The sequence below is a fragment of the Nannospalax galili genome, unplaced genomic scaffold (genome assembly GCF_000622305.1).
Source record: "Nannospalax galili isolate Female #2095 unplaced genomic scaffold, S.galili_v1.0 scaffold127, whole genome shotgun sequence".
Classification (NCBI taxonomy): domain Eukaryota; kingdom Metazoa; phylum Chordata; class Mammalia; order Rodentia; family Spalacidae; genus Nannospalax; species Nannospalax galili.
This window is the reverse complement of record NW_008360326.1, coordinates 1,069,579-1,095,510: the sequence shown is the minus strand read 5'-3', so window position 1 is coordinate 1,095,510 and position 25,932 is coordinate 1,069,579. Positions and strand designations below refer to the sequence as shown.

The 25,932-nt window shown below is 39.2% G+C and overlaps 1 protein-coding gene across 1 annotated transcript in view; it reads left to right on the top strand.

Annotated features, from left to right (window-relative positions):
• The window catches only part of Abca12 (ATP binding cassette subfamily A member 12), a 168,568-nt gene that overhangs the window by 29,754 nt on the left and 112,882 nt on the right, over nucleotides 1–25,932 (top strand). Inside the window, exon 3 of the mRNA XM_008825667.2 lies at nucleotides 21,706–21,859. Within this exon, the coding sequence (XP_008823889.1) occupies nucleotides 21,706–21,859 (154 nt within the window). The remainder of the gene's footprint in view (nucleotides 1–21,705; nucleotides 21,860–25,932) is intronic.

Below are 25,932 nucleotides of genomic sequence, written 5' to 3'. Positions count from 1 at the left end.
GTCCTTCCTCTTCTCTTCCTTCTACTCCCAGCCCAGTAACTCTAGCATAGTTTCTTAAAACATTGTCTATAGAATAAGCAGGTGACCATTCAAGTTACAGAAAGGGGCATATCATCTTCACCTAAGCTAAATGAAGAAGACAAAATTATTATATATAAAAATTACTATTATTATGTATAAAAATTATTACATATATAAAATGTAGGTCAGTTCTCATTGGAACAAATCCTATTATAAAAAATATTTGTTTCAAAAAAAAATATTTGTTTCAACAAGACTATAGTAAATATTTCCTATATAACATCTCATTTGATCCACAAAAATCTCACTCTGAGGTAGATGCTATGACTTTTTAAAAAATATTTTATTTATTGTTTTTATGTGTATGAGTGAATGTCTTGCCTACATATATGTAGGTGCAGCTATGTCCTACAATGCCTGCAGAGGTCAGAAGAGAGCATCAGATCCCCTGGAACTGGAGTTACACATGGTTGTTAGCCACCATACCGGGGCTGGGAATCAAACCTGGGTCCTCTGCAGGAGCAGCCAGTGCTCTTAACCACTGAGCCATCTCTCCAGCCCCTGCTATTGTCTTTTTGGGGGCCCTAATATAAAGAGCACACACAAGCAGTAGGGCAAGGTCATATGGCAGCAGAGATCCAGCAGGCTTGGAGTCCAGATCTTAGTTAATACCACCATATCTCCATTATAACCAGTTGTGGAAATTATTTTGAAATCTTGATCCGGATCACTTAATTTCAATTTGTATTTAAAACAGTGACTGTCTGGTACATATAAAGTATAGGACATGTACTGTAATTGAGATCTTGACTTCACAGCACAAATTTCCTAGGCAGGCACTTAGTACTGTGTCACTCATTCATTTGTTCATTTGACTGTCCGCTCAGCAATAACTTTCTGAGTTCCTTCTCCAACCCTATTATGACAGATCTATACATGGCGTGATATGCATAAAAGCCTTTGGGAAAAGTAAATTGACCTTCATAGTGAGCTGTAACTGTCCATAGGTTCCTGGGGTGAAATGAATGAATCAATCTTATGCGGCTGGAAATTAATAGTTATAAGAAACTGCGGGCCATGCCCTTACTTTCAGTGATTGAAGATTTCTGTGTGGCCTTGATTACTGAAAATTTTCAGTCTGTAACCGCTCAAGTAAGTAGAAGTTTGTCTTTGACTTTAGCATTTGTAATTCCTTCTCCAGTTTTTCGCCTTTGGTTTCAAAGAGTTGTAGGAAAACAACTGCAGCTCTTTTGTTTAATTTGCATCACAGGACAATCAAGCATGAGTGTGACTCAGTTTGACATTTTAGAAGTAAAGGGGCATTGCACTTTTGGGGACTCTAAAATGATATGATCTATAAGCTCAAAGTGTGGTTCACATGTGAAGTTTGCTACTGGAGTGCAGAGAGAAATAATTTTTATAAAAAAGTACAAGGCAGAGATTTCATAATGGTAAACGGGAATCACAAAGGCCAAGCCATGCCAACAAAATTTCCATTTTGCTGTGTTTAAGAAAAAAGAGGCCTAGGAAATAAAGACAGGACATCAAGTACAGCATAGCACAACCTTTGTCACTGGGTCAAATACTCATGATAAAGACATTTGTTACATCATGTGAGGTATTCATGTGAGAGATTCTGCCTCAGTGTGTCCTCTGAGCTATGACTTTGACTTCATTGCTCACAGCAGGGCACCCTGATATAAAATGCACAGAATGCCTAGCAAGCATATTCCGAATAAACAGGAAAGAGCAGCATTACACACATTCCCAAGACAACTGAGTGTAGTTCTTTTTTTTCTCCTGTTCTGACAAATTCTTCGTTGTTGTTCATGGTAAAGGAACATTGTCATAAAATCTCTATGAGGCAAAATGCAACCAGAACGTCTGGATCGTGAAATGCTCCCCAGCCTTTCGCCTTCTCTCCCATAACGACTTCAACCACTTGAACCACTTGAACCACTTGAACCTTGATGTGTAGATGACTCATCCCTTATGTTTTACTCAGAACAACCTTTTACCCAGTTACCTTCCTTCCTTATTAAGTTTAGACACTCCACAATCCATTTCCAGCCTCTTTCTTCTGCTAGAAAAGTCTACGTCTTAATGACTAATAGCAATAATCTCTATGTATATGCCAGGTATCCAGTATCCTGAACATCTACTACCCTTGTTTGAGTGTACACTTCTTCAGAGAGTTATTATTATATGACTCTGGACATCATATGGTCAAGTTAGGGAGGAAATTTTAGTTAGGGATATCTCCCATCATATTCAGATCACACACAGTGATAGGATGGGAAGAGTATTAGGCTTGAGTCTTATTTCAAGTTCTAATGATGTTTACTTACAGATGTCACTGAGCTTCTATTGCTTAATCCATAAAAAGGGAAATGGTGCCTATCTCCTACGGTTAAGTGAATGAGACCCAAATGCAATGCTATTTGTGAAAGTACTTTTAAAGTATCAAGACACATTATAGTTAAATATATCAAATGAAAGAGATCCCTAGAACAAACTCTCTGAGAGACACAAAAGTTCACATGCATTCTTGGGAACCTCAAGAGTGCTGGCATTAGCAAGGGGATGCCTGTGGAACGATGGATCTCAGTTGAACATTGATGCATCAGTCTCTTCCATGAGACCCGCAGGCTCTCTCACATCAGCTCAGCTTAAGACGTCAAGCTGGAAGCAGTGGGGAGAACAAAGACAACCGTTTGAATGAAGAATACTGATTGCTCTGGACCTAAGTTCCTGTGAACTCTGTAGGACAAGTATAAAAAGTGCTATTACAAAATATAAACAAAATGATTCATCTTAGTAGGTGGGAGAGGCATCCTGTGATTGGAAGTTATTTGAAGGATGGAGACTGCCAGGAATCTTAGTTAATGCTAAACTTTGAGCTGTATCCCAATGGTGCGAGGGCATCTTAGGGAAGAGTGCACAAATACACTAGGAAGAACTGAGCAGTTTCAGTGTAATGCCTGTGTTAGACGCAAGTGCATACACATTTGTGATGTGAGAGCCATGCTTTCATCTAAAGTTTTGGGTAACACTTTTTCCTTGGAGATAGGGTCTCCCTGTAGCCCCAGCTGGCCTGGAACTTACTATGTAGACTAGGCTGGCCTCAATCTCACAGTGATCCACCTACCTCTGCCTCTTGAGTGCTGAGATTAAAGGCCTGTGTGTTGGACTTGGGTGACATTCTTGACAAGTTCTACTAATGTGTTATTTTGTGTAACAGTATTTATTGATAAGTTGTGTAGTACTATTAATAAAGATTATTGCAACAGTCTAGAAACAAGAAATTATCAAGTTCCCTTTTCCTATTGACTTTGTGTGAGAAACTTCAAAATCCTGTATTTCATAAAGGAATGAAACTCCTTTGTGGGCTGTATTTTCCTGAACCTCCTTCTCTGTCCTCTGTCCCAGCATCCTCTCTTACAATTTCATACATTTTCCTAAAGGCATGTGCTTAACCTTTACTTGCTCTGTGGCAAGCTATAAGTAAGTGCTATGTGTCAGAACATCTCAGTCTTCAAAAGTAATTCATTATTTAGAAGGAAAAGTAAATCTAAATCCTATATCTTATTTTATTTATTAGTTTGTTTTGCTGAGAAGTGAAGGCAAGGAGACTCAATTAAGATAACTTTTAACTAGAGCTTTTGAAAACAAATATGCAACATAAAACTTAAGGTAATTGGAATTTATTTTCCTAGCTAAACATTGGCATCATAACATCAGGCTTAACACAGGAAGCAAAAGAGTGATTTTCAACTTGTTGATCAACTAATAGGGGAGTTTCTGAGCTCTGGTCAAGAAAAGATAAAGGCTAATATAGTTCTGAAGGTAGGCAAAGAAAGCTTTGACTCAGAACTCATTTCAAGGGTTGCCTGGTCCTTTCAGTGGTGTTTATATGAAATCACGTTACTGCAGTAGGAAGTACCTAAGTGTAGAGTAGGAAAATCACAGTTAAGACATAATTCTGTCTTTTAGCGCATCAACCCCGGGAGACAATGGCTGTCTTCATGGCTACTGACCTGCCTGCCTCCCATGTGTCACTTATTCTTGCAGTCAGTAACTCTCCTTTTTCTAATCGGTAAAGTATATACAAGTATTTTTTTTCTTTCTTAAAAAGAAATGGCAATTGTTTATCAAATTTATAAATATCTTTATTTTTACAAAAGTTTATTTTTTATTTGTGCATGTGTGTGTACGCTATGTGATGTAGGTGCCCATGGAATCCAGAAGAGGGCACTGGCTCCCCTAGAACTGGAGTTACAGGTAGTTTCAAGTCTCCTACTCTGGGTGCTGGGAGAGCAGTACGCATCCTTAATGGCTGAGCCATCTCTCCAGTCCTATAAATATGTAGATATAGTCAAAGCATTTTGGACCTTTAAAAAATGTATGTTCATCCTATGAGAAATACTTATACATTTCTGACTCTTTCAGTTGCCTCTTAAAATAAGTATTCACTTTTTATTTATATTTTATTTTAGAGGGTTATTTTGTTTGTTTGTTTGAGTCATGGTCTCACTGTAGCCCTAGCTGACCTGGAACTTGCTATATAGACCATGCTGGCCTCAAAGTCACAGAGATCTGCCTGTCTCTGACTCCCAAGTGCTGGGATTAAAGGTATGCATCATAACACCCATCCACTTTATATTTTAAAAGGAATTTTAAAGTTACAGCAAAGAATATGAGTGATAGACCCCATTTTCATGCAGACCAGTGGGAAATGGTGTGGGATTGAAAATGTAAAATGTGATTTTCAAATGCATGCAAGATTCTCCCAATTATCATAAAGAGTAGAAAGAAAACCCCTCTCGTTATCATTGTCATATAAATGGAAGACAATATCTATCACGTATGGGAATATGGAATATAATCAGAACTATGATCTGTGCATCTATCTAAAACCAATATTTTGATATTAATTCTATTGGTTTGTCTAAATTTAATTTCCTTTCAACTTTCTATGTTGTTCCTGAATTCTATCAGCATGTTTTAACGTTGGAAGTCATTTTCCTATAATTTAAAGCCTTTTCTCATTTTCCCTAAGCATTAAATAACATGATGTTAGGAACTGTACAGTTTCACCAGTGGGAATCTGGTGCTTATGGAGGAAGCTATGACTGCCGTAGGAACAATAGGCAAAAGCTGGCAGCTCAATTTTGTCAGCTTGAGTGATAAAAAGCAAGAAGGGCACTGGAGAGGGAAGGAAGAAGCTGAACCGGAACACGTTAATGGCTTTCACCCTGACTTCACACTGCCTTTACACATCCTGAGCAGACAGGGATGGAGTTATACCTATTGTGACACTTGAAAAATGGAGATCTGATTGAACTTTCAGATAGTGTCCCTACTTCGTTTCTATAATTCATCAATATTCTCCAGAGCTGGCCCTCAGATTGTGATACTGAATACTGACTATTTAGTAATGTCCTCTCAGTTACCTCCTTTATTCCTGCAAAGTCAGAAAGGAAGTGCGTCAACGTCCAGGTTCCAATCCTTTAGTTCCATAGAGTCGGTCACATTATTTTTTTCCCTGAAAAGAGGCCATCCCAGGATTTTCTCCTTATAGCACAGTTGTCTGCTTCTTTCACACTTGACCTATGGTGTAGGGGTGCAATTTTAGTGTCAATTATCTCTGAAGATGGGGCACAGGAAGATGGCTTCATAGCCTTCTGTTCCTCCTCACATCACTAGGCTCAGAGAATAACAGCATATGCTTGTGTGAGGCTTTGGGGCTGCCACAAACTCTGCTGAACAGACACGAAAAGGACAGGAAGGAAGAAGGAAAATATACTGCGTGACTCACCTCGTGCGCTCGCCAATTCACACAGCAGTATCTTTCAATTACTCTGCCTGCAGATAGGATTTAATTTTATTGCTTCCTTAGAGAAGTCTAATCCTAGAAGGGAAATGCTAGAATACAAAGGAGGCGGGGAGGGCGTCATTGCCTAGAGGGTATTGTGTTAGGTAGATATAATGCCTATATCCAAATAAAAATGGGATGACTGGGGCTTGCTCTACTGTCTCCTTGAAGAGACAGTTATAATTCTCGTTTCTGGAAATGATCATTTTATGGATTTAGAAGATGCTCTTTGATTGAATCGAATGGCTAAACGAGTAATGATGCTGTGTCTGTGGTGCAGACACACATGAGGGCAATATTTCACTAGGAAAGGGTAACAAGGAGACTGCCTGTTACCTGGGACTGTGTAAGATCCAGAGGTTTTCTTTTTTCTTTAAGTATAAAGGGCTATGAAAGCGTTTATCCATGATCATAACAAGAATTCTGTTATGTCATCCATAGGGTGAAATCAGATGAGTCTCTTAGATTTGTAGTCTCTCAGACTGACAGTGCAGAAGGACAAAGGTCGATGTGATGCCACATGGTGTTCCAGTACATTCTCCATGGAATGGTGGAGACCCCTGACCCAAGTTTGCCAGCAAAAGCCATAGAAGTCCAGGGGGATGAAGTGGTAGTGCTGTTCCTGATTTTTCACTTTGAAAAAGTCTGAGGAGATTTCAGAACAAAATCAAAACACTTATCAATCCGTATCACTTGTCATTATTTATGAGAATATATTTGAAGAACTGCCAGATGGCTAATGGCTAACCTGTTGTTTAAAATGGGAGAGAGATTCTGGGAATTCACCTTAGGAATGTTTTCCCTTTAGCATAAAAAAAGCATAAAGAAGCACTGACTTCCCAGGTAGCTTACTTATATCAGTTGTAGTAAACTGTATCTTTCTAGTTCGTTGAATTTCTTTGTAAGGAGGAATGGGATATTTGTAGCTAAGAAAAGCTAGTCATTGGCAATATTTTTGTGATCATCCCATAATACTGTGTCAGAAAACCCCAGTATCCTGGGATATAATTCAAAGTAGATGAAAGGTCTTATATCAGGAGAGTTTCAATAACCGGTTGAGATAGGCATTCAGATTGAACAATGAGTTGGCTTTTAGAAGCAAGTTAAAAACATATTAATAATTTAGAAATAATGAAAACGAATGGTATGTATTTACCAAGAATAAAAACTTTGAAGGATCTGAACAAATTCTTAAAGGCCTTAATTAAGCCTTAATTCTTAAAGGCCTTAATTAAGCACAGTAGCACATAATGTTCAACAGAAAGAAGATAGTGGTGACATATAATGAACAGTTCAGAGTCATGCATTAATGAGCTCTGAATTAGCCATTCCTCTTAGGAACAGAGATCCTGGCCAATATCATAATAAACAGGGAAGGCAGATATGAGAACAACAAAGTGTTAAGGTCAATGAGTTTTCCACAAGATTTGCACAAGGGGATAGAGTTTATTAACTAGAGCATTATAACAAAGCTATCCTTGAACTGTCTTGTAGGTAAGATTGCCTGGTAATGAACTTTCTCTGGTTCTTCTGTAACCAAAACCGTCTAACAATGGTCTGGTGTAATTCTAATATATTTAAATATACTAGAATTATCATTAAGAAAAGCATGAAATATTTAGAACACATGGGCAAGCATAAAAACAATACACAAATACTATTAAAATAACACGTGTCCATTTCTCAGCCTTACCAATCCCTTTACATTTTCATGCTATATTGGACTTAATTTTTTGTTATTGTTTAACAGAGATTAAATATTATCATTGAGGCCCTTATATAAACCTCCCAGATTCCATTTTCTTCCCTTTTCTCTCCATCCTTCCTTTTATTAGTGAAGGAAACTGTTGTCAACAATTCTATATGGAACATTCTCATACTGTTTTGGTCCCACAAGTTTATGCACCTGGCTACTTTATCTGCAGGTTCCTAAACTTTATAGAAATGGTATCGCATTTGTGCCTACTTTTCCATTACACATTTTATGCTCAATATTATGCTTTCCTCCACATTGCCTTCTATCGATTTATCTCCACTGATATTTGTCATATTATCCCCTGCACAGATACACCACAATCTATCTGTATTATTTGGGCGGGTATTTACATTTTATTCAGTTTATCATCAGTAACTGTGATAGTCAGCCTCTCATATGTCTTGTACTTTTCTAGGGTCTATCTGTAGAATCAAGCACATTTCAAATGTAGATAAATGTGCCCAAGTACCTTTCACAGTTATGTCACCAGTTTAAGTTTTCCTACATAACACACAGGTTCCCACTGCTCTATGACCTGTCAGTACTTGGTACTGTCACATTTTTATATCAGAGCTGACTGGTGTAAAATGGAATCTCTTGATTATAATTTCTTTTTCTTTTCTTTCTTTCTTTCTCCCCCTCCTCCTCCTCCTCCTCTTCTTCTTCTTCTTCTTCTTCTTCTTCTTCTTCTTTTTTTTTTTTTTTTTTTTTTTGTCTTTTTGAGACAGTTTCTCACTGTAGCCCCAGCTAACTTGGAACTCACTATGTAGACTAGGCTGGCCTTGAACCCACAGAGGTCTGCCTGCCTCTGCCTCCCGAGTGCTGGGATTAAAGGCATGTGCAACCACATCCACCTTGATTATAATTTCTCTGAAGTCTTTCCTTTTCAGCAAAAACATTTCTTAGGAAAAGAGAAACTATTAATTGCTGTGCCAATTTTAAAACCTGATGTATTTTGAATGGTATAACTTTCAAAAATACCACTAGGGAATTTTACTCTATATTTTCCCCTTTAATGAGACAATGGCTTTGAGAAAAGGTAGCAAGTGAGTGACCGAGCAAGCAAGAGAGAGAGAGAGAGAGGGACAGAGAGACAGAGAGACAGAGAGACAGAGAGAGACAGAGAGAGACAGAGAGAGAGACAAGACAGAGAGAGACCAGTGATATACCAAGTGTTACAAAGCAAGCCATAGATCTCATAAATTGTCTCTCCCGATTGGCAGGGGTCTTGGTAAAGGAATCTCTGGTTTAGCAGAAAAGCCAAGTCTAACAAGATGTTGGGGTTACTACCTGTCAGCAGTGCTGCGTGAAGGAAAAGGTTGCGACACACATTTTCCATTGGCAGGTTGTCAGTCGTATCATTTGTAAGAGGACAAAATATGAATACCAAAGACCAAAATATTACCCAGGCTGATGAGGAGTGATGGGATCCCTAACCAGAGTGTGAGCTTCCCCTGTGAACACACCATCTGCTGATTAGAAAGACGTTACTAAGCATGTGCCTTGTGGGGCTTTTATTGTTTTCTCCACACAATGATCTCAGCAATATATGTCCTCAGATTTTATTTTACACTATATGACACAAAATTCCCTGTGACAGCAACTGACTCAAATTTCCAAATAAAAACGTCATTGTCAGAAACATACGCAGATGAGTGCTGATTTTCTTTCCTTCATGTCATTATTCTTAATGGGTTACTGAAATCATGTTTTAATTTCCAAACATAATTTTCATGTTAAGTGCTTAATGCTTTAACATGCTAATCTCCTTTTTTATAGGAGACTTTTACTTACAACAGTATGATGGACAGGTAATCCAGATACTTTTTTTCCTTGCATAAGTTAAGAAATGGACTTAAGACAGTGTGGGTCATCATTGCATCATAAATCATTTGCAAAGCTAGGACTTGAAGGATGCTTTTAACTCCTGTTCCTACCTGGCACTTTGTTCATCAGAGCTCACTGGAATATTTTCTGAAAATTTGGCCAATATGTAATTCCTGACAACTCATAACTTAGTTTACCCAAATGATTTGGGGGAGAAGTTGGCAAGGATGTTTTTTCCTGAATACTCCTAACTTCACAAGATCTTAACTATTTGCTTGCCCACCTGCATTATGACAGTGCCCCCAGCTAGCCACAATCCAATTGTAAGTGGTGCAGGGAGTCTAGTTTCTCTCTATTGTTTCTCTGTCTCTGTCTCTGTCTCTGTCTCTGTCTCTGTCTCCTCCAGTGACCAGTTCCTTGATTGGTTATCCAGTTCCTAATGGTCAGCCCAAACACATATACACAAAGCACCACTAAATGCACTTGGTGTCTCTCTCTCTCTCTCTCTCTCTCTCTCTCTCTCTCTCTCTCTCATGTATGGAGGCCAGAGGTCAACATCAGGTGTATTCCTCAACTATCCTTCACAATTTTTGAAACAATATCTCCTACTGAACCTGGAGCTCATCAGTTTGGCTACACTGGCTTACCAGCAAGTCCCAGGGGACCCTCCTGTCTCTGCCTCCCTAGCACTGGGATGGCACACAAGAGCCATGACACCTGGCTTTTTACATGGGTGCTGGAGACTGAACTCAGGTCCTCATGCTTACATGGCAAATACTTTACCCTCCGGACTGTTTCCTAAACCCATCTTTTCCTCTTAATAGCAAACACTTTCATTATCCCACCCCCATTAAGGACCAGCCTCTGGGATAGTGAGTTCCTTTTGGTGATACCCCTGTGCTGGAATAGAGACAAATCCACGAGGAAGCTGTGAAGTCAAGGTCTTTGTGCTTGCTGGGTAGGATTCTGCCTGTGCAGGAAAAGCCATACCCCTTCCCAATACATGATGTATTTTTATTTTATTGTATGAATGATGTAAACCAGAAGTACAGTTCTGTACTTCCTTGAGTTGCTTAAGACCTATGGTACAGTATGGATTACTGAGCTGGATTTATTTTTCTGAGCTTTGTTTGCTCTCCTCCTGATTTCCTCATTACTTTATTTTTCCCCTTCATTATGGATTGTGTGCTTTTATAAGCCTCCTCAAATCCTTCCAGAATGAAATTCCCGTCTCTAAGCTGTGTCCCAGGTTTTGTGGAGGAACTTCCACAGACAGGCAATGCACAGCACTCAAGTGCTTCCTCCTGAATTACCATATCTGGTCCGTGGTGGTGGGGTGGCACTTACAGGAAAGTTTCAAAGGTCAAGAAGTGAAACCATTTTCTTACATAAGAAGTTTCAGCATCAGGCCCCTTTCCAGCAGAAATACACGCGATCATAGGTTAAGTCTTAGCGTACACCATGAAATATTCACACCCAGGACTTTATCTAGGACTACTTTTTAAAATTTTGTTTTGTTTTTTGGTCTTTTGAGACAGGGTCTCCCTGTTGCCCCATCTGTCCTGGAACTCACTAGGTAGACCAGGCTGGGCTTGAACTCACAGAGATCCGCCTGCCTCTGCCTCCCGAGTGCTGGGATTAAAGGCATGCACCACCACGCCCGGCAGGACTACCTTTTTTAAAAAGTAAGAAAAAGAAAAAAAAAATTTTTAAAGGAAAAGAAAAAACTATTCTGTGATCACATATAGAAATATGGAATTAACTAAAGTTATTCAAGGTTTTGTTTTCGTGTCTGCAAAACTTTTTAGTCTTTAATATGCAAATATATTCTGTATCTCCCAGAATGGGAGTTAGAGTTTAGTCTCCTAAACTCTTTGAGCCCAAGAGCCTGGATTATGGAAATCCCTGATGCTCCATCAGCATCCACACCCTCAACTCAACATCAGATCTGAGATCAGAGTAAGAGAGAGGGATTAAGTCCTCCATTTACCTGCTCCCATAGCAGGCTTTTTGCCTGTGCTGCCTGGACACCTGGGCAATCTGATGTAGATCACCATTCCAGCCACAGCTCATGCATCAGAGCAGATGCCCTGGATCTGTAGGAAGTCAGCTTCCTCCAGTGCATCCCTCCTTTGATGAGGTAACCTGGGGCTGCTGGGTCTGTAGAGGGGATAGTAGCTCAGGAGAGGGCTTCCCATTGAGGCTCCCAACCCCAGGCACCAACTAGGCCTCTCTGACATTTCCCGTCTGCACAGTCATACCCAGTAGATGTACACCCCACCTAATTCAGTCTACCACAGGCCAAAGGACATAGTCATGGTTAAATAATCCAAGAAAATCAGGATGTAGAGTGGAAAAATAGTTGTTAAGATTCTGTTTGCAAGTGGCTAAAATAAGGATTTTTTTTTTTTTTTAATGAAATTGAATCTTTGTTGCTCAAAGGAGAATTTCAGAAAACAAGAATACAAATTACTGGTCAGCTTATCTAGACTGATCAAGAGAGCCTCTAAGATAAGCCACGGACCTCAACATGTTTCCCAAGTGGGAATATTTTGAATAGGGTGCCTGAGATTCTTCTTTTTAAATTCCCCAGGTGCAATCCACTGGGAGTCTCTTATCTGCTTCTTACCTATTTCTGTTGTCTCCCAGCCTTGACTCAAAGTGTTTCATTTAAAATTTAAATAGATCGGGATATGGACTGGGAACTCCCAGAGACTCTTGGTGATTTTCAGAGACTCATTTTGTTGTGGACACCCAATGATGTGAGAGTCTAGCGCTTCCAAGGCTGAGTGTCAGTTCAAACATACACTTGAAGGTCAAAGAAGCAACAGCTGAAGGGACAGCAAGGTCCTGAGTCTAACCTATTTTCTGGGGAAAAAAAATCCCCTAAAAACTGATGATAGTAACAGTCCAAGTTCTAAAGAGTCAGGGATCTATTCCTACTTAATCTTGTTTGCAGCTAGTTCCAAAGCTTATCTTCCTAGGGACACTTTTGTGCCTTTCAGACTGTCTGGCTGTATACTTGGCAGCCCTTTGAGGGACGCAGGCATGTGTGAATGATCCTAGAACCTGCCTAAGTGGTCCAAGGTCTGTTCTTAGTCTCTGTCTTAGTCACTGAACTGTGCAGATGACAAGTTTTTGTTTACAGCACCCTGGCGATTGAATCTAGGGCCTTGCATATTCGAGGCAAGTGATCTCCCGCTGAGTTCTCCCAAACGCCACCTCTTTGAACCTAGGACCTCCTTACCCACTGCTTTAAGGATTAGGCATCCTGCTTCAGCTCTCACTGCCAGCTGTAGTCTACACCTTGCCAATGAATTTGAACTTGGAAAAGCATCTGTCTTATGAAGCAAGACTTGCCTGGGGAGAATTAGGCAGGATGTGTCACAGCACCACACCCACTGAGCACGCAGTAATTGAAACACTTCTCCAGTTGATGCAGGTGTGTATTATGAATTACTAGGTAGACACATCATACAATACTCCTAACCATTCATTGGCTCAGGGCACAGAGATTGGAGACCAGGTTGAGCAGCAAAGCCTCAGCCACCGAGTGGTAAATAAGACAAATGGTACAACAGCGGGCAGATAAGCAAAGCAACTGGTTTCTGCCGGTCTGCCTGCTCGGTGTTCATAATGTCTTTCACAAGCTTTATCTAATTAATCTTCCCTGTGCCTTGTGAGGCAGCAAGGCCCATTATCCTCAATTTTATAGATGTGGAAATAGAGATTTACAGAGGTTAATTTACCCCCTGTGATTCAGGAATTCAACAGCAAAACCAGAAATACACCTGCTTTCCCAATTCTCAGACTGTTCACTCTGAGGTACTAAAACTCAGCTGAACAAAATGTTTTCACTGCCAGATATTCTGTAGTTGTATTTTTGACATTCATTGTTCATCTGACCTTAACCTTGTTTGATCTTTCAAATGCATGTGACACTGGCCCTGCCCAGCCTATAGGGTTGTCACATGCCTCATGAAAAATGCTATAAATTAAATTCCCTTAAAAGTTTATGAAAGGTTAAAAAATGTTTTGGTATCTGTTTAAAATATATGATTTTTTCTATATCTAATATTTCTGGCAGTTCAGGAAAATAAAGAATTTAATTTCCATTTTTATTTAGTAAAAGTAATCCCAGCACTTAGGAGGCAGAGGGAGACAGATCTCTGTGAGACTGAGGCCAGCCTAGTCTATATGGCAAGTTCCAGGCCAGCTGAGACTACAAGGGACACTGTCTCCAACCCTCACCCTCCAAAAAGAAAACCAAAAACCCAAAGTTCTGAGGGAGTTGAAAATGAGGCGAGTTCACACCCACTTGCTCATTCCTTTACCTCTCTGTCACTCCTCACTTCATCATAACCATTTTTAAAAATGTTGGATAGAAATTTTCTTTTTTCAAATAGAAGCATGAACCTTACTTTACACGTTACTTAGAGCCAGGCAACAGTACTTATCTAGTAAATACTTACTGAGTAGATGGTAAATATAGGTTTAGTGGTTAGTATTATGGAAGCCAGTGTGTATTGCTTTGATTTTCAAAAATAATAACACCTAATGACCTACAAGAAGAGGATTATTGGTTTTTTTTTGATCAGCTGAGTTTACGCATTTTGATAAGACATATGAATACAATGCAGTATTATCTATTGAACTGATCATATCTATACTTACTATAACACTGGGATAAAAGTAGACACTTTGATGTACATCTAATAACATAAATTATACATTATACTAAAGTCCTAAATCATGCAGCATCCCTGTTACTCTCATAAGTTAATCATTAATTCAAGTATGTTTAATAGTTGTTCAGAGTGAGTACTGTGTTAAGGCAAATGTTAAGAGTTTTCCCTCTTTGAAGTATTCTTTAGCTATTGTCAAAAAAAATTACAATTTTGCTGACCATCCCTTTTAGAGGGCTGAGAGTTGTGTCAGTTTCTCCCTCAGCTATGACCTCACTGAGCCACATAGGCAGTGAAACCCTTACTCAGGAGGATTGGAATGAGGGGGCGTTTGAGTTTAACTTCAGGTAGCAACAGAACAGGAAGCCTCCCTTTGAGGAACAAGCTGGTTCTCCAATGGAAGGTGCCTGTGAAGGAACGTGGAGGTAGTCCTCTGCCCTCAGGCAATGTTATGGAACAATTCTCATATCATTCATGATTTTAATTATGTCTTCAAAAATGTAACTAAGAGGGGGCTGGAGAGATGGTTCAGTGGTTAAGAACACTGGCTGTTCTTGCAGAAGACCTGGATTCAAATCCTAGCACCTACATGGCAGCTAACAACTGTCCGTAACTCCAGTTCCAGGTGATCCGGCAGCCTCTTGGGTCCTCTGCGGGTCTGCACGACATGGATGCACTTACGTATATGCAGGCAATACACACATACACATAAAATAAAAATAATAAATAAAATATTTTTTAAAAATGTAACAGAACAAAATTTGCTCAAAAGCTGTAAAAGACTCGCTTTCAAAAAGTATGACAAATATACTTCTGAGATCCATCATATTAGAGTATTTAATTACTTGCAGATGATATTTTGGATCTGCTTCTCCCATTTACCCTTGGCATGGTGTTAAGTACTTGTGTTATTTAACAAAAAGACAGCATTTGCATGGCCAGAAGGCCTTACACTTATTCTGACAATGTGACCCTCTGTCCCAAAAGTTAAGAAAAAGAGAATGCCCTGAATATAATAGCTCCTCATGTCTCTAGTCCAAATTTTCTTTGCATGACTTATCATGCATCTCTTCATGGGAATAAAGTTATTCTTTTCACCTGGAAACATAAAAATACCACCAAGGTTGAGTTCTGACCTGGTTTTGAAGAAAATACAAAGAAACACAGTGGAAACTCTTCAATTCTTCAATTGCTATAATATCTACAAATGTCACCAAGGAGGCTTACCAAATACTTCTGGAGCCTAACGATGTCAAATGGAGAGAGCTTTGTTACTACAAAGACTAATATTTCTGTTTTCAAGAACATAATAAGCAGGAAAACAGCACTTATCTAGACAGTGCCAATGAGCAATATGGTCCTGAATTACTTATGGAAGTAGATGAAAATATTGCCACTGTAAAATAAACAATGAAGTGGAATGGGAGGATACTTGGGGAACACCACCACATTGTTAAGGACAGGGTGAAGTAGAAGAGCAGGGAGAAGTGGGAGGAAAGAAGGAAACAGAGAAGATGGCTAGCAAGCAAAGAGGAGTAAGAAACAGAGGAAAAGTAGATTAAGAGCAGTGAGGGAAGAGAAGGAAGGAGAAATAAAAGCAAGAACAAAACCAGGAGATTGAAAGGATGAATATTAGGAGATATCCTTCCAGGGCACAGCAAACCACAGCCCACAGGCCAAATCCAGCCAACGGCTGCTTGGTTTTGTAAATAAAGTTTTAGTGGAGCACAACCAGGCTTAAGGAGCCACACATTGTCTGTGACTGCTTTCAAACTAAAAATTGCAGAATTAAGTGGTTGTGATGGTACTGGTATGTCTATAGGACTAAAATGGTTACTATCTGAAACTTACAAAAAAATCAGGGCTCCTAAACTTTGGTGTGTATCAGAACCACCTAAAGTGAGTGTTAGTACAGATGGCTGAGCTCTGCCTCCACAGTTCCTAATTAGGGAATGCTTGACTGGGAATTCTGCATTAGGAGGTGAACTATCCTTCTTTCCTCCCTCCCTCCTTCCCTCTATCCCTTCCTCCCTCCTTCCCTCCCTCCCTTGCTCCCTCCCAGAGCATCCCATATAGGCAAAGCATTCATTCTACCATTGGTCTATATCCCCAGCCCCTAAACTGTTCATATTTAACAAATTCCCAGATGATGCTGTTATTTTAATATTACTTTAATCTTTAAAGACATTATGCCACATTAATATTCTGGATAAGAATTTTGACGCAGTAAGGGAAAGAAAATTGTGATCTCCCTTTTCTGCAAACATACGCATATTGACTGACAATGGATTACAAAGCAGATGTTAAAAATCCTGAGAACTAATCATTTCATAATCCTGGTTTTCTTCTTATGGCTATGAAAAATGAATTTGATTTAGTTTAGGTGTGTTCCTAAAGTTGTCTTATAATTTGATTTGATTCAGCTCCTTAAAAACAACATTGGACTATGTCAAATTATAATGGGGCTATGCTGGATGTTTGGACTTTACTCATTTTAAGAGAATAACTTGTCTGTTCCTGGATGGCTGCCTACTACATCTTCATGGAACTGTTTGGAAACTTAAGATACTGGCCCTTGGGATTTTAATTACCACTGTTTCCATTCCACTTCCAGACTATGTTGGAGCCTGGTCAATTTGACCTACAGTAGGTTCTTTTTTCCCCCAGAGATGGGCATGGATATTGTCCTGGGTGTAAGATCTTTGGGTATCATGGTACCAAGGATTTTATCCTGCCTAACATCTTGAGACCCTGAGATCTGTTTGCCTGTGGGTTTTGCTGTGGTTTAGTTCACAAAGTAATGATCTTCCTGTTTCCTTAAACATGAGCTCTGGTTGAGAACATGGGCATTCAATTGTGAGGATAATTTTTGTCTCTATGTGTAATTCTTGGAAGTTTTGTTAAGGGTAATGAAATATTTCTGTTTTTCCTTCATCCTAAATTGGAGAATATAAAAGAAAACATTATTTTAGAACTTGAACACAACTGAGATACTTTCAGAATAGAATAGGTTCAAGTTAAAATTAGCAGCTTTTTAAAACATGACAGTTTTATTACAACTTCTCTGGGTGGTTACTTCCTTGTACACATCATTGAGAAGGGTACAAGACTGAAAAATCCATTTTCTTTTCACAAGAAAGTGACAGCAAAGCTTAATTCCTTCTGATTCTTATTTGTTAGTTGTAGAGAATTTTCATGTTTTGTGAAAAGTTAGTGTGCATGAGAAAAGAAATGGATGTCAGTGAAAGATGGGTGATATAAACATGCTACATGCCTACAATAGTACACGGGATACAGGACTGTTACAGCAGCTTCTTCACCTTGATAGGTGCACAGCTGTTAAAGTTAAATGGTTAAGAGATCTTGCTACTCTTGCAGTGGACCTGAGTTCAGTTCCTAGCATCCATGTTGAGTGGCTCACAACCACCTGTAAGTCCAGCTCCAGGGAATTCAATGCCCTGTTCTGGACTCTCTGAGCACCCACTCCCACACATACATAATAGACAGACAGCTAAACACACACACACACACACACACACACACACACACACACACACAAATAAAAACAAAATAAATCTTTTTAAAAAAAATGTTTTAAGTCAGGCATGGTGGCAAATGCCTTTAATCCCAATACTGTGAGATGTAGGCCAGCCTGGTCTACATAGTGAGTTCTAGGTCAACTGGGGCTACAGGGAGTTCCTGCCTCAAAAAACAAAACAAAACAAAACAAAACAAAAGTTTTGAAAGGATGAGGTAAAGTAAATAACATAGGCAGCACACACTGTACCTGGCACTTGGTTATAGCTGAATCTTCGTTTGCACAGCCCCATTAGGACAGCTTACATACCAGTCATCAGAAATCATGTACAGTATTGCCATCTGTGCTTTCCATACTCTGGGAGCTTACTTTTAAAGAAAACCTGGGATGAATTTTCTTACAAAAATAAGCTTATCCTTTTTTTGCATCAAAGAATGTTGTAGGTTTAAATTCCTTCAAATTCCTCTCAAGTGATTTTCAAATTGAAATCAACTCCACGAAAGGTAACATTGGATGCAAAGTGGTACTTCTTCCCTTGACATTGTTCCTTGCAGCCCTCTCTTCTGGTTGTGACATCACTTGTCTTTGCTTCTCAGCCACACCACCACGCTGATAAGTGGCACAGAGAAGAGGGGTTGTCTGGTGGTGTTTCTGCTGCCCTTCTCTCTCCCTCTGTTTTCAAATCAGCCTTTCTGTGTTTGCAATAAAGTAGAAACCAGCTCATTGGTAGATCTGTGTGCTGAGTGAGCACCCACAGCTGGGATCTATGGAACAGGGCAGATGACCCTTACTAGTGAACTTGTGCTACAGAGTATAAAGGTCTTGCTGTATGAAGTTGACTGTGGCAGAAGTTTGCTATAGAAGGATGAGACAAAAGCCTAAAAAGGCAATTTGATTAGTCCCCTTCTAGCAGGTTCTCTGGGTGGCTTACTGAAGGAAGAGACATGAAAATTGTTGGTTCACTGCAGTTTTTATTTGAGTTTAATATTAGGAGTCTTTCTGGTGTTGGAAACTGGGGCGTCTTAAAATAGTATTAGTGGATAGTCTAATCTCTTCTGAGTTTTCAGAGCTTTCAAAACTACTGATATTAGTGTTTATATTATTTTCTTTCATGTGCTATAATAAATTACCACAGACCGAGTGACTTAAAAATAACAGAGTTTATTACTTAACAGTTTTGGAGGTCAGAAGCCAGAACTGAATTTTCATGTACTCAGATTCAAGGTGTGAGTGAATTGTGTGTCTTCTGGACTGTCTGTGGGAGAATTCGCCTTCTTGTCTTTTATAACTCCTATAGGCTACCCATATTCCTGGGCTAGTGGCTCCTCAGTCCACCAACAGGACAGCTTTCTCCAAAGTCTCTCCATTTTTTTTTTTTTTTTCTCATGACTCTCCTGGCCAACGTTCCTGTGGCCCTTTCCTTTTATTTCCACTTCTCTCTTTCTGAATGATGTTTCCATGCCTCACAGTCTTTGCTCACACATTGATATGTAGTTTTGTTGTTCCCGTTAAATTTGTTTCTTTCTCTTTAAAATGAAAACAGACCAGCGCTGAGGAAATTAAGGCTTTCTTTGTCAGTCTTCAGTTTGAGAGTCCCTTATAGTTTTGAAACCTGTTTGTCTGTTTGCTTGTTCGTTGTCTGCATGGTCTCTTGCAGAAAAGATGCTAATGTTTTAATAACAAACTTAATTGTGAAATGACTTATTTCCCATAGCTTGGCAATCACCTTGTCAGCCGTCACATTTTATAGAGCGCTGGTTAAAGTAAAACTGTCACCATTGCAGTTCTTGCTTTTCATGAATGATTTTTGGGGAAATCTGCATATTCATTCATGTCACTTAGTATTGTTTAAATTTTATTCGATAACATATAATTAGGTTTTCTTATGGCATTTTAAACAAATTTTGTTGTTATTGTTTCTCTGCCCCACTCCTTCCCTTGGTCTTTCTCCCGGTGGTACCTCCTCTCTGTCTTCATGTTGCAGTAACTTTTCACCCCTCCTCCTTCTCAGCACCCTTTGTTCCCCTCTGAGTTTCCTATCTACTTTAATAGTCTACACCCACTTTCACAGCATACATACATACAAATTTAAAGTTAGGATCCACATATGAGTCAGAACATGCACTTTTTGTCTTCCTGAGACAGGATCAACTTATTTAATATAATACTTTCCAATTCCATCCATTTTCCTGCAAATTTCATTTTTCTTACACTGAATGAAATTCCTTTGTGTATGTATGCTACAGTTTCATTCCCCATTCATCTGTTGGTGGCAGTCTAGGCTGGCTTTGTCTCTTAGCTATTGTGAACAGAGCAGCAATAAACATGAATGTGGAAGCATCTCTGTGGTAGGATAGAGAGTCTTTTGGGTATAACAGCCAGGCGTGGTGTAGCTGGGTCATATAGTAGTTCTATTTCTAAAATTTGAAGACCACCCCCATACGGATTTCTATAGTGGTTACAACTGGTTTTCATTTCCCCAGCAGTGGATTGATGGTCTTCTTTGTGTACATCCCCTCCAGCACTTGTCATTTGTTTTCTTGACCATAGTCATTTTGTCTAGGGTGTGAGAGAATCCCAGAGTGTGTTTAATCTACATTTCTCTGCTGGCTAAAGGGTATAGAACACTAAAAAACCAATTTTTGGCCATCTGTGTTTCTTCTTTTGAAAAGTGTCTGTTCATTTCATTTGTTGGTGAGCAGTTTTATGCTTTTGGTATTTAATTTTTTGCAGTTCTTTTTATATTTTAGATATTAACCCACTATCGAGACATAGCAACAAAGACTTTTCTACCATTGTGTAGGCTTTCTGTTTTCTCTGATGATAGTTTACTACTATATTTTTTTGGACAGGAGAAAAGAAAAAAGTTGCATAGATAAGATAATTAATTGTTAAAATTTGAAGAGACTAAAATATTTATCAGTGTCTGCATCTATATTCATTTTGATTATAAAAGTAGACATAGGGTTGGAGGGATGGTTCAGTGGTCAAGAGTGTTTACTGCTCTGGCAGAAAATCCAAGTTTGATTCCCAGCATTAGTGTCAGACAGCTCAGAACTTCCAATTACTCCAGTTCCAGGAGATCCAAGACCTCTGACCTTCAAGGACACCTGCACTTATGTGCACATTCATACAGACATACACATAATTAAAAATAATAAAAATAAATCTTTTTTAAAAGTAAGCATAGGGGAAAAAGGTAATATGTAGTCACTAAGAACTAAAGGAAATTCATGTTTTCGAAATGTATCAAACAATTTTAAAGTCATCAAACTTTTTTTGTCTGATCTTTCAGGTTTTTAATATGTAAGTGATTGTGTGTTTTTAAAAGATTAGGAATATTCTGTTCATATTACTTAATTTTTTTCTAATCTATTTCTTTTAGCAATACATCATAAACATTTTCCATGTTAATTGATTTTCTCAGTGGCTACATGATGCTTTATCATATGGAAATAGTGGTTTTTAAATTTTTTATTTTTATTTTATGTGTTTTGACTATAATGCCTGCATGTATGTAAGTGCACCTGTGTCGTGCAGTGCCTGCAGAGGACAGAAGAGGGTGTCAGATACCGTGGAGTTATGGAGAGTTGTTAGCCGCCATTTGGGGGCTGGTCTTCTGCAAGAACACCCAATGTTCTTAACCACTGAGCCATCTCTCCAGCCTAGTACTGATTTATTTTTAGAACAGCCTAGAAAATGTTCTTGAAACTACCTTTAAGGATTTCCTTGAAATAAATCTAAAAAGAAGAGTCCATATGGCAACAGACATTTTAAAGTCCTTTGATTCATTTTAGCAAACCTAATAAAATCAAGTTAAATAAAACACCCCCAGGCCTGCCCTTACTCCATGGCCAATGATATTTGCAGAAGTGGGGCCAATTTGGAGATCCCATATGGTCTTATCTGAAAGGTAATTTCATGAAATTGAGTTATTATTACACTTTCTTCCCTTTCCATGTATGTGTGTCATAGTGATGTAATTACTATTTTTTAATTCCAGGCTACCTCGCACCACGAAACCTTCCAAGTGCTGGATTCTTCCCATTTTTACAAACCCTCCTCTGTGACACAGACTCTAAATGCAAAGACACACCCTATGGGCCACGAGATCTTCTTCGAAGGAAGGGGATTAATGAAACACTATTTAAAGACAGGTAGGGGTACTTCTATGTATGTTGAGTTTTTCTGAAAGATCAAGTATTTTTTTCCTTATGAGATAACCCGTGTAGCCATTTTGTAAATATGTGCAACTTTACTTCTTTTTAAAAATATTTTCATGTATTATTTTTGTTTTATGTATGCGAGTGTATTGCCTGCCAGTAGGTAAGTACACCCATGTGGTGCTTTTTAAGGAACATTTCTTGCTGGGCGTGGTGGCACACGCCTTTAGTCCTAGCACTTGGGAGGCAGAGGCAGGCGGATCTCTGTGAGTTCAAGGCCAGCCTGGTCTACATAGTGAGTTCCAGGACAGCTGGGGCTTACAGGGAGACCCTGCTTCAAAAAGACCAAAAACAAAACACTTCTTTATTTATTTTTATTTTATGTATATGACTGTTTTGCCTGAATGTATGCAAGTACACCTGTGTTGTGTAACATCTGCAGAGGTCAGATATTACAGAAGTTACAGATGGCTCTTAGCCAACATGCTGGTGCTGGGTATCTAACCTGGGCCTTCTGCCACAGCAGCCAGTGCTGAGCCATCTCTCCATCCCCTGCAACTTTATTTCTATGTCTATGGTGTAAAGATGTGAAGATGATAGAGCAAGGTAAGTACAAGCCACTGTCATTATGAGAGTGAGCACAATCTATTTTGAGTCAGTTACTCAAATTTTGCTTTTTAAGATGAGTGGTGAAGTTTTATTCTCTTTCCTCAAAGATCCTCTATCTTCCTAACCTTATCAGTCACAGCTGCCTTATGGATCAATCACACATGTAAGGTGAATGCCAAAGCCGCATCTCCAGGAAGAATGATACATTTATATTACCTTGTGTGGTCTTTTCAGACATAATGAAAACCAAGTATGAAAATAAGGAAATTGAAAGTTTCAAAATTCAGAGTAATAGATCTGAAAGTACACATAATTAAACAATATAACCTCTAAGTGGGGTTAATGTATGTTCTATTTTGTGGCATGAGAAACAGCTGAAGAAAGAAGATAGATAATGTAGACCATTTACAGCATGATCATTTACAACCTCAGTTTTTCTTCCAAGAAATCTAATCCTAAAGAGATGCCTAGGAACCTACCTCTCAACAGAACTGAGGCCAATATTGTCATTTGGAGTCAACTGTAATGTCACTGTTAGAGATTTTTTAAAATGTTCTCTGAAGAAAAGATTAGAAATATTTGGTTCTCGAACTTGAATATTAAATTCCTTGGCATGTAGCACAATTTTTCCTTTAACACTATCAGCATGATTTTGGCTATTGGCTAAGATGACTGATATTTTAAGAAAGAGCAGCTACAACCTGTTTAGCATAAGCTGTAAACAAGTCAAGAGCTGTCATGGGAAACAACTTAGAACACATAATTGTGTTAGGTTTCTAATTCCTACTGATTTTGTTATTCTAGTAAGTTAATTGGGTTTGGTGCTTAGAACAACTCTGATGTTCATTCTTTGGTTATTAATTTAATCAACAAATAATGACAGAGATGCTTCCATGGCCAGACACCATTCCAAGCACTGTGATACGGAGGGGTGGAGAAGACAAATTTGCCACACTTCTAAAAGATGAACAATTGAATAGCTAGCATAACGACTTAAGGATAAGTGTGCTTGGAAGGAAATTAAGTAGGTTAAGAGGCAGAAGGTAAAAAGTGGGATTTAGTTGGGTGATAAGAGGAGGCCTCTGCTAGAAGGTGACCTTTGAAGGGTTGAGATCAATAAAGGCAAGGAGGAACCCCATAGAATGTGAACATTTGGAAGACAGTGTTGCAGGCAGAGCACAGGCGAACAATCCTGAGGTAGGACTACCCTGGCCATGTAGAGAAGAAAACTGTCAGCTGATCAGACTAGAGCACAGCGGGGGGCACTCAAAGTGGCAGAGAACAGGTTGGAAAGGAACACAGGAGACAGACCACACAGCATAGACCATGAAGGGAAGGGTAAGGGATTTGTGTTGTGAGCACAGTGAGAAGCTACAGAATGTTTTAGGCAGGGAAGTGACACAGTTACCAGAACATCCGGTTCTAGGCGTGTACAGCTTTATTCCAATGAGCAGTGGCATGCATTTCTTCTAGAAGGACACTAAAGTCAGCTGTTGTGCAACCAGTGTAAAGGGAAGATGGAAGGAAGACTGGCCTTGCAGAGCTGATAGTCTATGTGTCCCTACATGAGTGACGAGTGAAGCAAGAGTTGTGCAAATGCTCTGTGGAAGAAAAAGATTAAAAAATATTAAACCAATAAAAATCATAGAAGATGCTACAGCAATAAGTTCCAGAAGATACTTAAGTGATACATTCTCCACGTTTAAAGCAGAAAGAGAGCTTTCAGCTGTGGTAGGAAGGAAGCCTTCTGGGCAGGTTCACTTTGAGATGGGTATTTGTGAACCAAGAATTGGAGGAGATACAGGAAATATAATATGCATCATTTATAAATTGTATTAATTCCACCTGGATTATTGGTGTATTTGTTATGACTTTCTTTTTTATGGCTTTTCCTACCCATGGTGGAGGTGTGCAAATAATACACTTTTCCTCAAAGGAATATTTTCCTGTGTACTAGTATAGAGATTTGAATTCATGGGGTAGTGTGAGACGACAGCTGGTCATGTCTGTTTTTTAAAATTGTATTCTAAACTGCAAGTAGATTGTCTAGTTTAAGTTGTATATTGCTGTATAGTCAGTATTTTTTTCTGAACTACCAAGTAACTGGAACTTAATTTAGAAAATTATGTGCAATAATAAAATCATATTAATGATATTTCTCACCATACTATTAAATTTATGCTTTATACAGTCATGCTATGAAACTGGCACCTGGTTACTGGGTAAACGTCTCCACTAAATTGCTTCCCTTTGGTGAAGGAAGATTCAACAGCATAGCCTCGTTAAAAAACCAAACAGTCTTCCTTTTCTGCTCTCTAAGTGAGGAAAGAAGCAACACCTTTGGTCTCTCATCCAGATCAAGAAATATATGTCTAGGCAAGGTTTATCTGAGAACAATTGGTCTTTGCCCAAGATTTATCTACACGGCACACAGTAATTAAAAGTACCAGACTGGTGGAACTAACCTTCTTGGATGTTTAACAGACATACTTTGAAGCCTTTGCTAATTTGGTCAGAGGAACATAAAGGACAGTTTTTGCTCCTTGCCCTCCTAGGTTGACTAGTTCCAGGGGACTATGAGCATCTCTCAAAATGTCCTGTAATTGTGGTGGGTCACCTGTCCTCTTGATCAAGGAGGCCAATGAGACCCTACCAGATGGACTTGAACCAGTGTCCAGTCTACAAAGAGGAGGGCCAACACAGGGGAATCACTTCCTCCATGCTTCCAAGTGAAGCCAACCATGGTTGAGCAGGATCTTTGACTTATCTTCACATAGATGGAACTGGTAAAAGAAAGGAGCCAGGGGTTCCTCCCAAGCCCATGTGACCCCTGAGGAGCAGCTCCTCAAATGACCTTAAGAGTAAAAATAAATTAGTTTATCTGGGCCAAATGTATGGCCTTAAACACCCAAAAGGAAAGTATAACCAAAGATTAAAGGGTCCAATATAATTTAAGAGTCCATATGTATGGCTAAAGGCTACATAACAAGCAACAATGCCAGATAGGAGATACCTTCTTTTGAGGCCAGAGTGGCCCAACGGACACCCAGATAGTAATCCAGCATAGAACTGGGAAAGTGAACAGCAGACCCCAATCTTATCCAAAGGAATATTGACAACTGGTTGATGAGGAACAGCTGACCTTCCTAAAACAAAGACCTCTAGATAGGCTGACTAGATTCACCAGATGGAGAAGTAGTGGGGAATGGCTGGGGTGCCAATAACACAGCGAACAGTAGCAGGGATAATAGAGTATAAGGGCTCTAGTTAGGGGAGGGAGGCTATGGGAGGGTGCCATCTGGGAAGTGATGAATAAGATGGTTTGGGATGTTCTGTGCAATACACACACATACACACACAACACAGTTTTAAAAATTAATTATATTTGAGGAGGAAGCATAAAAATTTACATCATGTTAGTTAGTGGAGGTGACAAACATTGCCATTGAAATCTACCA